Source organism: Coccinella septempunctata, chromosome 1 (genome assembly GCF_907165205.1).
Source record: "Coccinella septempunctata chromosome 1, icCocSept1.1, whole genome shotgun sequence".
Taxonomy (NCBI): domain Eukaryota; kingdom Metazoa; phylum Arthropoda; class Insecta; order Coleoptera; family Coccinellidae; genus Coccinella; species Coccinella septempunctata.
Window position 1 is genome coordinate 34,031,537 of NC_058189.1, and position 14,982 is coordinate 34,046,518.

At 37.3% G+C, this 14,982-nt stretch overlaps 1 protein-coding gene across 2 annotated transcripts in view; it reads left to right on the forward strand.

The window, feature by feature from the left end:
- LOC123311667 (sodium-dependent neutral amino acid transporter B(0)AT3-like) overlaps positions 1-14,328 on the forward strand; it is an 84,649-nt gene extending 70,321 nt beyond the window's left edge. For both annotated transcript variants that reach the window (XM_044895737.1, XM_044895740.1), the window contains 6 exons: positions 51-219; positions 583-686; positions 1,748-1,979; positions 13,004-13,229; positions 13,294-13,547; positions 13,677-14,328. In XM_044895737.1, the coding sequence (XP_044751672.1) occupies positions 51-219; positions 583-686; positions 1,748-1,979; positions 13,004-13,229; positions 13,294-13,547; positions 13,677-14,225 (1,534 nt within the window). In that variant the 3' untranslated portion in view covers positions 14,226-14,328. The remainder of the gene's footprint in view (positions 1-50; positions 220-582; positions 687-1,747; positions 1,980-13,003; positions 13,230-13,293; positions 13,548-13,676) is intronic.
- Positions 14,329-14,982: the final 654 nt, after the last annotated feature.

Sequence of the window (14,982 nt, forward strand, 5' to 3'; positions counted from 1 at the left end):
TTTATGCCGTTATTTGATGGTTTGATCTTATATCTATAAATTTTTTCAAGGTCTATAAGAAGAACTAAAACCTTCATGATATCTTTGCTAGTCCTGATATTTCCAACTTTGATTTGTTTCATTGCATTGGTAGTGAAAGCCTTCTTAGCTGAAGAACAGCTTGATAGTATAGGCAGACTCATAACTAATATCAAGTGGGATGACCTCTATTCGGCTAATGTAAGTTATATGACATATGGAAGACATTTAGGGATAAATCAATGATTCATTATGGAACAAATTATACTCTAATATACAATCAAAAATTTCATTTGTGTACTCAAAATACTGCATGAAATAAAGGGACCAGATTACTCTGATATGACGTGGGCCCACGTTATAATGCGCATAATTCAAAAATATAACATAGGATTTTGTTCAAATCGAGGTGACGCATGACGTGACGAGGGAAAAACATAATCGATCCCTATCTTATTTTTGGAAATAAGCATATTGTGTTGTATTACCGTAGAGTATTGAATCACACCATTGAATGTTTGATAGAACATTTTTTCATAAATATGTATATGTATACTTTTTCAGATTTGGTACTACGCAACAATACAAGTTTTTTTTTCAACCAACCTAGGCTTTGGAACATTCATTACAAATGCCAGTATCATGTATAATAAGGTGAATCCCTTATGGTGAGTTTCATTTCAATGCAAGTATAACAATACATTTCGATAAGAGTCATTAGTAGTCAATCATCGAATTTCAACTTTAACTGAAACTGAACACTAACGGCCGGTTTCATAATCAAACCTAAAGTCCCTTTAATTTTAAAGTTTCCTTTAACCCTACTAAAAATGACAGTAAAGAAAGCTTTAAGCTTAAAGTGACGTTAAATTCGATTATGAAACTGAACGTTAACAAATAGGCAAACAAAAGGTCTTCCTAGTATTCTCGGTCACTCTGGACTCGAAGGAAATGAAGAGATCAACACACACGTTAGGAAGGCAGCAGAAACCAACTCACTGGCCCAGAACCTTTCTGTGATATAGGAAAATGCACCTATAAAATAGAGTTTTAAGGAAGGTGACACTGATGGAGAAACATTCTGGCGGAATCTTCTAGGAATGGATCATTCCAAAAAATTTATTAGCAATTTAGTTAGATCTTAAAGGTGTTTATGTCTCAGTAACAATAAGTTACACCTCCTTACTGGCTTCCTCAAAGGATATCGTCGCCTTAGGAGGCATATGATGAGAATGGGCTTATCAGAAACTGACGGGTGTAAATTCTGTAGGCAGTATGAAAGAGAAGCAAAGTGCCTCGCTATTAAAAGTCAACGCAAATATACCTTGGACGAGAAAATATTAGGAGAAACAAGGACTTACCCTGCTTGAAGCCCTCACAAATACTGGAGTTATTGGAGCTCTAGAACTCGAGGACGAGCTGTAGTTGGCACAGTGGTGAGATCCGCTCTGATTGCATAGAGACACCTTGAGCGATCTTGAGTGAACTGTAACACCCTGTTCGAACTGAACTTAACTCAAAATAAATGAGTTCTTTTTATTTGGACCGATCCATACGCTATTGAGCTTATCTGCTATACAAAAAGATAATTGGAAACTTTCTTCTCGTTGTTTATGATGGTAACGGGAGTAATGATAGATGACTATTCAATCAATGAATATATTTACAAGTCGATGGCCATTGATTCGAAATAAAAGACTATTATAATTATTTTATATTAAAATTACAGGATAGCTATTGGATACCTCGCTTCAAATCTTCTTTTGGGCATTGGATCTATCTTATTATGCTATACAATATCTGGGAACTTCAACATTGCTCAAAAAAAAGAGAATGACATAATTGAAGTTCATCTACTTACCCTCATTTATGATATGGCTGTATCTAGTTCTGACGTGAACGCTAAAGCATGGGCGTTGGTGGCATACTCTTTGATCTTTTTTGTTGGTTTGATAAGTATGGTAAGTATTATACTTCATTTCTAGCTTACCCGTAGACATTTTATTGTCATAGTGAGAGAATATTTAGAAATAAGATACAAAATTAAGTCTGAATGAAAAGTGAAAAAACAATTAACTCTTTATTGAGCAAATCAATTGTGTCCATATTGTAAATTGTGTGAATATTTTAGTCAGAGTGAATATCGACTTTTGCATTGTTCTGCCTTTTTGTAAACAACATTTTTGTAACTTGAGTACTTAGTGCGCTGTTCAACCACCTTATTCCTTTGATATAGCTGTAATTACAAATGGGGCAAGTGCCAAAACGACTTCATTTTGCCCAACGACTCGTTCTCAAATAAAAAAAAAAACTCCAGTAATGTCAGAACCATTCAAAAAGAAAATTCCTTCAGTTCCATCGTTCATAGCTTTTATCAGACTATCATTGTTTAGTTTGTGACACCCTGTGCGCGGTTTGTACATTGCATGTGAACGCCTTTATATTATAAACATGTGTAATATGACTTCTGTGCGGAAGATAACGCATATTGAATTAATTGCGCTGTACGACATCGAATGTAACACATTAGATTAAGCCAAGAGATTGTAATTACGAATATATATTTTAAAACCAAGAAATTTTCAATTATCTGTATATCCAACGGCGCAAACAGTTTTGGTGACCCCGACGTGATTTGAAATCAGTGGAAAAACATCGAAATTCAAGAATAACGACAGATTTTCTGGAGGATCCACCTTGGGAAATCGCGAGCCACATTGCTGCAATTCATCGTTTCCGAAGCAGAGGGAAGTGCATTGTTTATTCCTTTGTAATTTTTCCTTCACATGATTCAGTTTGCGTAATTCATTACATTCTATTTTTCAACTAACAACTAACTCAAATTATTGACCGATTTAATTCAAATACTATATCATTTCAGGTGAAGTTGACCTCTGAAAACTGCATAACAGTTATTTGAAAATCCAGTAACGGTTAATCTCGATTAATAACCATTTGAAGTCGCTTCGTTGCTGCAGAACCGTTTTCGTTATCAGCCCAGCTGCGTTATCAGGAATAACCGTAACGTATTCATTGTTTTGATTATTTGATTCCGTTGTTTTTTTGTTCCATCATTATTTGAGTGAAACGTTTTCTGCGTCGACAAGATGAGTGATTTAAAGGACTTAATAAAACAAAGAGGCAGTTTAAGAGCACGTATAACACTTTTTGAAAAATATTTAACGCCTTTAATGAATCGCAAGGATTTATCAAATTTGATTTTAAATGAGGTCAATATCAGATTGAATAAAATGCGTGAATTGTCGTGTGGTTTTGAAGATATTCAATCAAAAATAGAACTGTTGGATGAAGATATATCTAAACAAATGGAAGAGCGTGAAATCACTGAGAATATTTGTTTTAAGTTAATGGCTCAAGCTCAATCACTATTAGATTCTTTTCAAAATAATGCTATCGATGAATCTTCATCTAACATAAGTAATAAGTCGAATAATTACAATAGTCTTAAATTACCACCTTTGAAAATTCCACCCTTTAATGGTGATCAAAACAAATGGATATCATTTAGAGATACATTTACGTCATTAATTCACGATAATAACAGTATTGACAATGTCAGTAAATTCCATTATCTCTTATCCTTCTTAGAAGGTTCAGCATCGTCTATACTCAGTTCTATTACAGTATCACATGATAATTATGCTGTTGCTTGGGATTTACTGAGCCAACGTTATAACAATAAACGTCTTCTTATTAATGAACACTTAAGGTGTCTCTTTGCTATTGAACCACTACAGCGAGAAACTGACAGTGGATTGCGGTATATTATGGATTCATTAAATAAAAATTTGAGTGCTTTAAAGTCTTTGGGAGAACCTACTGATCAGTGGGATACTATAATCATTTATTTTGCATCTTCAAGGTTAGACACCGTAACCTCGAGAAAATGGGAGGAGTTTAGGAGTGATATAGACTCAGTTACTTTAGAAGAATTTTATTCATTTCTTCGTCAGAGATCTGTTGTCTTAGAAACTATGAATGCTTGTAAATCTGTTAAGAACAATGAGAAACGTCATAGCTTACCAAAAATAAATAACAAATCCTTCATTGCGTCCTCACATGATCTTTCACCTTCTAAAGGGTGTCTTATATGTAAACTAGAACATAAAATTCATGAGTGCTCTAAATTTAAATCATTGCCTATAGAAGAGCGAATCGCTAAAATCTCTTCATTAAAACTGTGCACTAACTGTCTTCGAGGCGGCCACCAATCCTATCAATGTAAGTTGGGCGGTTGTAGAATATGCCATCGAAGACATAATACATTGTTACATAAGCAATTACCTTTACAACAATCAATACAACAAATAAAAAATGAACAATCTGCAGTTAATACTAATAACAATAGTTTAAATACAAGTGAAAATTCGAATTTTTCAAATCCTGCAGTCGAGTCCACGGTAGCAAGCTCATCTGGCACTTCTATTGCTATGTCTGCTGTCTCCACCAATCAAGCTCTTCTTTCCACGGCGTTGGTCAGGGTGACAAACAAGGACAAAACATTTATTCTCAGGGCTTTGCTGGACTGCGGCAGTCAATCATCTTTTATTAGCTATAAGGCTCAACAAAATTTAGGTATCTACAAAATAAAAAAATATCATCAATATATTTCTGGTTTGGGAAATATGCTACTAAATGTCAATGAACATTGCAACATAAATATACAATCGCTTCACAACAACTTTAATATGAACATAAATTGCTTTATTCTACCTAAAATTACTGATAATGTGCCCCATTGTACTTTGCGTATCGAGAATCTAGGAGTCCCTAGCTCTTTGCACCTAGCCGATCCAGGGTTTCATCAACCTTCAGTAATAGATTTACTGTTAGGTGCTGATATCTTTTGGGATCTGCTTAAGCCAAATAGGCTTATCCTGGGACATCAAGGTCCTATATTACAGGAAACCTACCTGGGTTGGATAGTAGCTGGCCCCATGAGGGGGAATACTCACGATAAAGACAAAAATACTAAAATATATTGCCACTTCTCAAAGGAAATAAGTAAACAATTAGCAAAATTTTGGGAACTGGAGGAAATTCCTAGAGATAATAAAAATCTCAAAAACAACTACTGCGAGAACTTATTCAGTCGAACTACTCATCGTGAACATGATGGTAGATTTTGTGTTCGAATACCACTAAAAGAGAGCTCATCAGTTCTAGGTGATTCATATAAAATTGCCGAAAAAAGGTTAATGCAATTGGAAGAAAAATTTAAGCGCAAACCTGTTTTCAAAGAGGAGTATCGTAAATTTATTAGAGAATATGAACAATTGGGACACATGACTGAAATTCCTAAACCTATATTTGGTTGCTACCTTCCACATCATGCAGTATTGAAGGAAACTAGTGAAACAACAAAACTACGAGTTGTTTTTGATGCTTCTGCAAAAACCTCTACGGGTATATCGTTGAACGATATACAATATATCGGACCAGTAGTACAAAACGACTTGTTCTCAATTTTACTGAGGTATAGACAGCACAAGTTTGTGGTGTCAGCTGATGTGGAAAAAATGTACCGTCAGATGCTCGTTGAGCCCGAGCAACGAATACTACAATTAATTTTGTGGCACGATGATCCGACCCAGACCATTAGGGTATTTCGTTTGAATACAGTAACCTATGGTACTGCATCAGCACCATTTTTGAGTACGAGATGTCTTCACCAACTTGGATTGGATTGTAGTGATGAAGTAGTCTCAAAATGTATAAAGGACGATTTTTACATCGATGATTTACTTTCTGGTACTGATGACCCAGCTGAGTTGATCCATATAGTTCAATCAATCACTGAAATTTTAAGATCGGCTGGTCTTCCGTTACGAAGGTGGCGTACAAACTGCCCATCTATCTTTCAATTCCAGTCAAATATCTCTACACCTAAGGACTTAGATGTTTCTTCACCATCCAGTGTCTTGGGATTGAAATGGGATCCATTAAATGACATTCTGCAATTTTCAGTTGAAAACATCAACTTAAACAAAAATGTAACTAAACGTACTATTTTGTCCAATTCTGCTAAACTCTTTGATCCATTGGGTTTGCTAAGCCCTTGTACTATCGTGCCGAAGATAATACTACAAAAATTATGGCAATCCAAACTGGGATGGGACGACCCAGTAGATGATAAATTAGAATCAGAGTGGCGGAATTTTACAATTAATTTGAACACAGTATCAAAGGTCGGAATTGGTAGACATATACTCATCAATCAGCCCGTTATTATAGAATTACATTCATTCTCAGATGCTTCACAGGCAGCATATGCTGCAGCTATTTACCTCAGGTCGATAGATAGCTCAGGCAACATTTTCGTCAAATTAGTCTGCGCCAAAACCAGAGTCGCTCCAGTAAAACCTACGACAATACCACGCCTTGAGCTGTGCGGGGCATTACTGTCAGCACGACTGAGCTCAAAGGTTGCGAAATCACTCCGTTGTGATATAACTTCTTCCTATCATTGGACTGATTCAACGATTGTTTTAGGTTGGTTGTCCTCTGAAGCTTGTAACTTGCAACCCTTTGTCGCCAACCGTGTCAGTGAAGTACAAGAATTGACTGCATCTGGTACTTGGAGGCATGTGCCAGGCGATAAAAATCCAGCGGATATGGCCTCTAGAGGTGTAAATCCTAAGTGTATGCAGTCAGCTACACTTTGGTGGGAAGGTCCACCATTTTTATTTGAGGATCCTTGTAGCTGGCCTCAAACAATGAACACAAAAAATATTCTCGATTTACCCGAGAAGAAAACTACTGCTAAATGTTTACACGCTACGACTACACTCAATTCTACTATTCATGTTAACTCTTTGATAAACTTCGATAAATATTCAAGATTTTCAACTTTACAGAGGTCTGTAGCCTACGTTTTACGTTTCATCTCAAATTCGCGCAATAAAGTCGATAAATTTTCAAGTTCATTGTCCACTGTTGAGTTACATTCTTCACTCCAATTGTTGATAAAACTGCACCAGAGAGATTGCTTCTTAAATGAAATCAGAATTTTAAGTAATAAGCAGAACTTACCCTCTTATTCTCGTATGTTGTCGCTCAGTCCGTTCCTTGATGAGAATGGCATACTTCGTGTTGGTGGCCGCATACAGAAGTCGAAGGTTAGCTATGATAGAAAACATCCTGCTTTGTTAGATATAAATCATAACTTCACAAAATTGCTATTTTCCTATCATCACATCAAACTTATGCATTGTGGACCTCAGCTTTTGTTGAGTGATTTAAGAAATGAATTTTGGCCTTTAAGAGGTAGAATCTTAGCTAGAAGCACCATAAATAATTGCAAGATATGTAGAATAATGAAGGCTAAATGTTTAAATCCACTAATGGGCAACTTACCTGCTTCTAGAGTCATCCCAAGTTCTCCATTTCAGGTTAGCGGTGTCGATTTTGGCGGTCCATTTTACATCACAGACCGAAAGGGTCGCGGTTGCAAAATAACAAAATGTTATTTATGTCTATTTGTATGTTTTGCCACTAAGGCTTTACATTTAGAGGTAGCAAGCGACCTTACGTCTGATGTTTTCATTTTATGCTTGCGACGGTTTATATCTCGAAGAGGAAAGCCTCTTCAATTGTTATGTGATAATGGCACAAATTTTGTCGGCGCAGGCAACGAAATCGCGAGATTCTTAAAAACAAATAACGAAGAAATCTCAGGTTTTGCAGCAAATGAGGGCATTAATTTCAAGTTTTCACCAGCATACTCCCCTCACTTCGGTGGGCTTTGGGAAGCGGGCATTAAATCCGCCAAATACCATATCACTAGAATCTTAGGAGACAAACATTTGACATTTGAAGAACTAACAACATTATTTACGCAAATTGAAGCAATCCTTAATTCCAGACCATTGACCCCACTTTCTTCTGATCCTACAGACCTTAATCCTTTAACTCCAGCACATTTCCTCATAGGCAGGCCACTCACTTCATTGCCAGTAGAAAATCTCTTACAAGCAAATCCTAACAGGCTCAGCAGATTTCAGAACCTCGAGAGCATGCGTCAACATTTTTGGCATCGTTGGAAGAATGAATATTTCAGCGAATTACAACAAAGGTCCAAATGGCGCATCAAGCAAGAAGGGCTAAAGGAAGGCGATCTGGTTGTCATCAAGGAAGCCAACGTTCCTCCTTTGAAATGGCGTATGGCCCGAGTTTCGAAATTGTTTCCCGGATCGGATGGAGTTTCAAGAGTGGCTGAGCTTTACACATCCAAGGGTATCATCCGAAGAGCTGTGCACAATCTTTGCTCCCTGCCGGTACCACCAACAGCGGAAGTTCCTCGAAGTCCAAAGGGATTCGAGGGGGGGGAAGATGTTTAGTTTGTGACACCCTGTGCGCGGTTTGTACATTGCATGTGAACGCCTTTATATTATAAACATGTGTAATATGACTTCTGTGCGGAAGATAACGCATATTGAATTAATTGCGCTGTACGACATCGAATGTAACACATTAGATTAAGCCAAGAGATTGTAATTACGAATATATATTTTAAAACCAAGAAATTTTCAATTATCTGTATATCCAACGGCGCAAACAATCATAATCATACTTTTGTTGTTGATTTTAGAGCGGAATGTTTGTTAAAACTTAGAATGAGTTCTTTCAATTGTTTGGCATTATATTGTGTATCGTGCATTGGCAGTCTTGAACTTTTGAATAGTTGACTAAGCGTTAGTCCGTATATACACATTTGGTAACCGAAAGTTACCAGAGTGGTTACTCTGGTGACTGATATTGAACCAAATTGTCAGAAATTCGACATATACGGACCGCCCACTTACTAACCAGAAGTAACCAAAGTGTATATACGGACCACTGCCTTATTATACATGTATGGTCATCTTCTGTAAGAAAAATGTCTTCAATTCGTATCAGAGCTTCCTATTGAACTACCGAAAGTGCAACGACGCAACGTTGAGGTATTTCTTGTGCAGAAATAATAAAATAAATCTGCAAATAATTGTAGTCTACATCTGGTGGTGGCAATGCGAAGCCTTATTCTTTATGAAAGATTTGGGCTTGAAGCTGTAATGATAAATACATACTTCATAGTACATTAAGAATGTGCTGAATGCCGTGAAATTTTTGTAATAACCTTGAAAGTGGACATTAAGTTGTTCTACACTGAATCATATGTGTTACTATGCAATGACGGCTTGTCAGGGTATGCAGTACCCTGCAGTACAAGTAGGGATATATTTTATTTTTATTGACTAAACTACTTTTAAACAGTAGGAATATGCTCTTTTCTGAAATAGACATTATATTCGTAATTAACTATTCATTTAATAATCAGACATCTTGGAATAGACAATAAGAAACTGTGAAAACTAAAACGTTGCCGTCCAATCCATAGCGAGGTAGGCCCCGCTCGTGGTGGCCGACCTTGTATTTATCAAGCAGAGACGTAATACGAGGTATTGTTCAGTTCATCTTGGTGGTAACTGCGTGTACCATAACTTGAAGCGCTCGCTAGGCTGGCCCGGCTGGCTGGCCCAGCGTGATTAGTGTAAGGAAAGATGAAAAAAAAACTTCGAAATCAATTAATTCGAGGCGACCGGAGCGTCATGTTGATCGAAATAATTTATACTAGGGAATTAATCGAAATTTTAATATCGAAATTGATCATTAAGAATAAGTGTTGTAGAATTGAGTTACTGATTACTGGGTGTGTTGGACGGATAAACCAAACCTGCCACTGCGACTAAGCGGTCTATTGTAGCACACAGGTAAGCTCGTAGAGCTAGATCTCTCCCTCCATTCCCATCCTACTCAAAAAGGAGATGATGTCGGAGGGGGAGTGATTCTTGAGTTCCTCTAGGATAGGGCTGCCATAAATGTCGGAATATCGACCGGGACAAAGACAAAAGAAGGTTCAAAATCTTAAACATTAAAAAATCATCTGATAGGTTTATGATTTTTTCATTATTATTATTTTTATGTTTGATGTCTTGTTTGTCTAAATGTAATTAATTTTTCATCTGTTTATTATGCACTGTATGATCATCTGGGAAAAACTCTTTCAATGGCACATATATAACTTTAGCAATCGTTCGACAGCTGGAAGTAGTTAAAGCCATCGACTTCTACAATGAGAGAGTTTATTGCTATAAGTTATTTCACCATACTCACAAAAGCTATTCAGTCGTTCTACCCTTACAGTAGGTGAATTTGAAAATTTTGAGAACAATAGACTCCACATCAATGGACATCATATCGGCGGCACTGGAAGCAGTATTGTGAAGTATGTGCGCAGGATAACCGATGCCTTCTATGTCTTCAGACAAAATCTTTTCCTCCGAAATGAGCATTCGTATTATCCGCGCTGAAAGCAGCAATATTTTGTATTGGAATATTTAGATTCTCTGAAGATTTAATGAAGAATGAATCAGACGATTTATTTGGCAATGCATCTAATTTTAATAATTTTGATTTCAAACCTCAAACATCTTTTCGGATTTATGATTACTGGAATCAGTTGAAATTCCATGAAACGGAATATTTTCCATTTCTGTTTTGATTTGCTCAATGGAGTGTGGAACTAATAGTTATTTATACAACAAGTGAGTTGAATGAATGTTTATTTATGAGAAGAAAGTTTAACCCACGAGCCCGAAGGGCGAGTAGGTTTATTTCTTCGGATGAATGTTGCTAGGGCATTATTCAATCCATACCGACAAGATCAAGATGACGTTTATCTAGTTTAGTTCATGTTATTTAATTCAACTTGTGAGTTAAAAAAAAATTATTTCACTGAATGGATAAACGTCAACTTACCCTTGTTTCTATGGGTTGAGTTTTGTCGTGTATAAACGTCAAAATGGAATAAAATATTTTCAACTATTGTCGTACCCTTGGTTCTGGCAGTTGATTGTTTTACTGCGATGCTCGAATCCGGATACATGATAGCATTCAGTTTTGTCGAACAATCTATCGAACTAAACGATTGGTGGTGCTTCACAACTTTATGAGCAGTGGTAAGTTCAGCAGCGCATATCAGAGTATCTTCTGTCGAATTTTGTTTGATCATAAAAGACAATATATCTTTCGACGTTGATGCAACTGACAATCTGGAGTTGTGATTTTTGCTTCGAATATGATCTTTCACACTCGATTTACCGCCATGACTTACGGATATATAAAGTTCAAAAATTGAACATAAAGCTTCCTGGTCATTTCTTCCTTTTTATTGAATGACCACTCTTCAGTGTATTCGGCGGAAAAACTACACTTTCTCTTCGGCATAACTTCTTTTGATTATTGAGTATTACGATTATTACAAATCCTACGTAAAACTGGGCAGTTTTCGACTGAATGGTGAATATGTACTTATTATCCGCCGCGCCGACGCCGTATGTGGAGTGTGGGTGACATGCCCTTGGTGTGCGATTGCGTAGAGTGTAGACGTAGCGTAGACCCTCCTTTGTTGGACTGCCAGGGAGACGTCGGCTTATTACGTGCTTACCTCTTAACTACCATAGGTTATGAAATATGAATCACGATAACGTCCAAATTAATGACCGGGACAACCGAACAACTAACCAGGACACGGGGACTCAATGCCTCAAACCGGGACATGTCCCGGTGTACCGGGACGTATGGCAGCCATACTCTAGGACCATCTTCGGAGAACCAAAAACTCCCAGTCTGATCCTGTCTGCCGCCGGGCAGTCACAGAGAATTTGCTCAATCGTTTCGTCCTCCTCTAAGCAAAGTCTGCAGAGCGGGTCATTGACGATTGTAAGTTTTTTAAGATGGGCTCTGAGTCTAAAATTATCCTGTGAAAACCGCCCTGATAGATCTCAGATTGGTTCTGGAAAATCCTAGCGACCGACTGGTGTATGGGCTGGGAGGCACTGAAATAGCCCTGTGCGAGTGACGCAGTCCAGGACGGATGCGCCAGGACCTTATACCTTATCCAGCTGTTGTTTCGTTCCCTGATTAAGGAATTGGAAATTCCTATACTTGGTTCCGGGCCAATAAGCGCTGATGTTGCGCCTTCTCTGGATAAGAGCATCCGATATCTCGTTGCATCTGAGGCCAGAGTGTCCAGGTACCCAAATCAGTTGCAGTCTGTTTAAACTTCCTAATTTGGAGAGTTTAGATCTGCATTCAGATACCTGTGCTGAGTTGCAATGCAATTGTCTGCTGCGAGAAATTCAATCGCGGCAAGACTATCCGTTAGGATTTTTATTGACTTACCCGCCCAACCCATGTTAAGCAAATGGTTGGCGCATAGATCAATGCGAAGATTTCTGCCTGAAAGGCTGTCGCCGACTTCCCCAGACTGGCACTGAGTTCAGTCAGGGATCTACGACTATAGACTGCGGCTCTAGATCTCTGACTGGTTCTGGAGCCATCAGTAAACCAGCAAGGTCCTTGTAGATAGAATTCCTTGTGACGGAGCCATTCGTCTCTGCTTGGAATCAGAGAACTGAAGGTTCCATCCGTGCTGGTTCTTGTAATTATCTGATCAGTTCTCATGCCCTTCACCTCGTCTGCCTCCAATTGGACTGCAAGACGATTGGGCACGAAAATGAGTTTGTCACGCTCATTTACGATAAGGTGCTGGAGCCTGGGGTTGCTAGTCTTGCCTTTCCTTGGACAAAAATGTTAAGGGGAGGGAGGTCTAATAGCATTTCCATGGCCACAGTTGGAGTAGAACGGAATGCCCCCGAAATCATGAGGCATGCCGTCCTCTGGACTTAAGTTATTATAATTATTTTTTATTTCTCGATTATTTTTGTGCCGTCCGGTTCAATAAATTCGAAACAAGCGCACTCCTCCCATTGTTCCCATTGTGTGAATGTAAAAACATGGTGTTGGGTCTTTCTGCCATAGATTAATGTCCATGCCTTGCCCAAGGATATCAGAGTCTCTGTTTCTCAGATAGATTGATTCATAATAGATACAAATAAATAATAATATTAAATACTTTCAGGCTACCATGATGTACACATTGTTGAAGGTGACAACAGCACAGAACAAAAAGAAACTGAAATGGTGGAAAACTTGTCTTATTTCATGTTTCATTTGTTTCGTAGCGGGATGTGGTGTTTTATTGAAGAACAACTTCCAGATCGTACGCTTATTGGATGGCTACATTGTTGGAAATTTGATATTTATAGCAGTTATTGTCGAAGTATTTGCTCTCATTACTTTTTACGGTAAGTAAATAACAACAGTTGATCCCATGCAATCATAATAAACCAATTTACTCAATACTTTCAGGAATTGAAAAAATTCAATGTGATTTTGAGTTTATGCTCGGCCAAGTACTCTCTAAGTTTTGGCTCGTATTATGGTGGATCATACCTCTTCTGCTGACAGGAATATTCTGCTGGGGGTTAGCAACGCTGCCATTCGGAAATGATCCAGAGTGGCTCAGTGGTACCGGATGGGGTGTAGTTTTAGTTGCGATAAGTTGTATATTTTTCATCGGAATACATACAATCACACAACAGGATGGATATGGTTTCATAGATGTGAGTAACAACTACATTATAAAAGAAAGGTATTCATTCGTGTATTATCATCAAATTTGTTTCACAATCATTGAAAATTTCAAGTTTCATTATTTGACTTTCCTTCATATGCTTCTGTTTTCATTTCAGAAGGTGAAAATTTCTTTTCAACCATCCAAAAACTGGGGTCCGAGAGATCCAATGCAACGTTATACCTGGGTTCAGTGGTGTTCCAAGATCCAACAAGGAGAACGGGACTTCACCCTGAAGAGAAGAGGCACAAAAGATTATACTAAAGGTATCAAGAAAGAAGCAAAAAAGATGGCAACTCAAGCTTTTAATATCGCACCACAAAATCCAACTTTTGTGAGTTACCAAGAAACTAAAAATGAAAATAAGAAAATTGTTTCCAATATTCATGTACTGCCACCTAATAATTATGAGATTTCGTACAAAATAAACGGTTCTTCGGAATTCAATGGAACTAGTCCAAAAACCAGTACAATTAAAAAAGAAAATATCAATGGAAACACATTTAAATTCAACAAAAATAAGAACCCTTTGGCCAATAACTCTGCGGCCGAATGTGATGACGATTATGGGACCTTCAGGAAAGCTCCTTATGTGATTAGTGAAAATAGTATAGCACATGTGTGTCACAAAAAATATAGTCATACAGAAGCTGCCACTGAACTCTGATCATTTGTAAATATTTTTTTTAGTGTCTATTTATTATATTATATTTTAAGTTACTGTCGCCAAATGAACATACCAAATAATATATTCTATAAAATTGTGGTAATTTATTTTGTATTATATTATTTCATCACATTCAGAACCTCGTTTCATAATAAATATGAACCTGAGTTCATATCCAGAATTCCGATTTACACCGTTACACAAACGAGTCATTCTCTGAATTGGTGAATTCTGTGCGAACTTGGTAGTTCGAAACTTGAGATGTGAAATATCGGCCGTCTCAGTCTCCTATCGGGTATGTAGAGAAATCAATGGTTACATCAAAAAAGAATCTGATAAATACTCTACACTTTCTGTCTATCCATTTATCAAGGTTCTACTTTCTACTTCATCTTTCTTGGTTTTCTATCCACTGTATTTAGAAGTAGGTAGGTAGTGGGTCACGTAAATGAACCCTATATCTGCCTCAAATGAAAAACTTTCATAGTTATAAGGGAAAAGAGCCATTTCGAATTGCTTGATTATTCTATGATTACCAGAAATTATAGAAAAAACTGTAATCTGATGTTCCGATAAATAATAATCTCCTCATACCCAATACACTTTTTCCTTCATTTTCAATAACAACAGTCAAAAATTTTCAATATGTAAAATACGCATAGTCCAACACTAGCCGGTTTATAACATGCATTGAAATAAATATAGGAATTATAGAGTTATAGTAAACTGTGTGAAGTCATTTGCATCCGCATATATA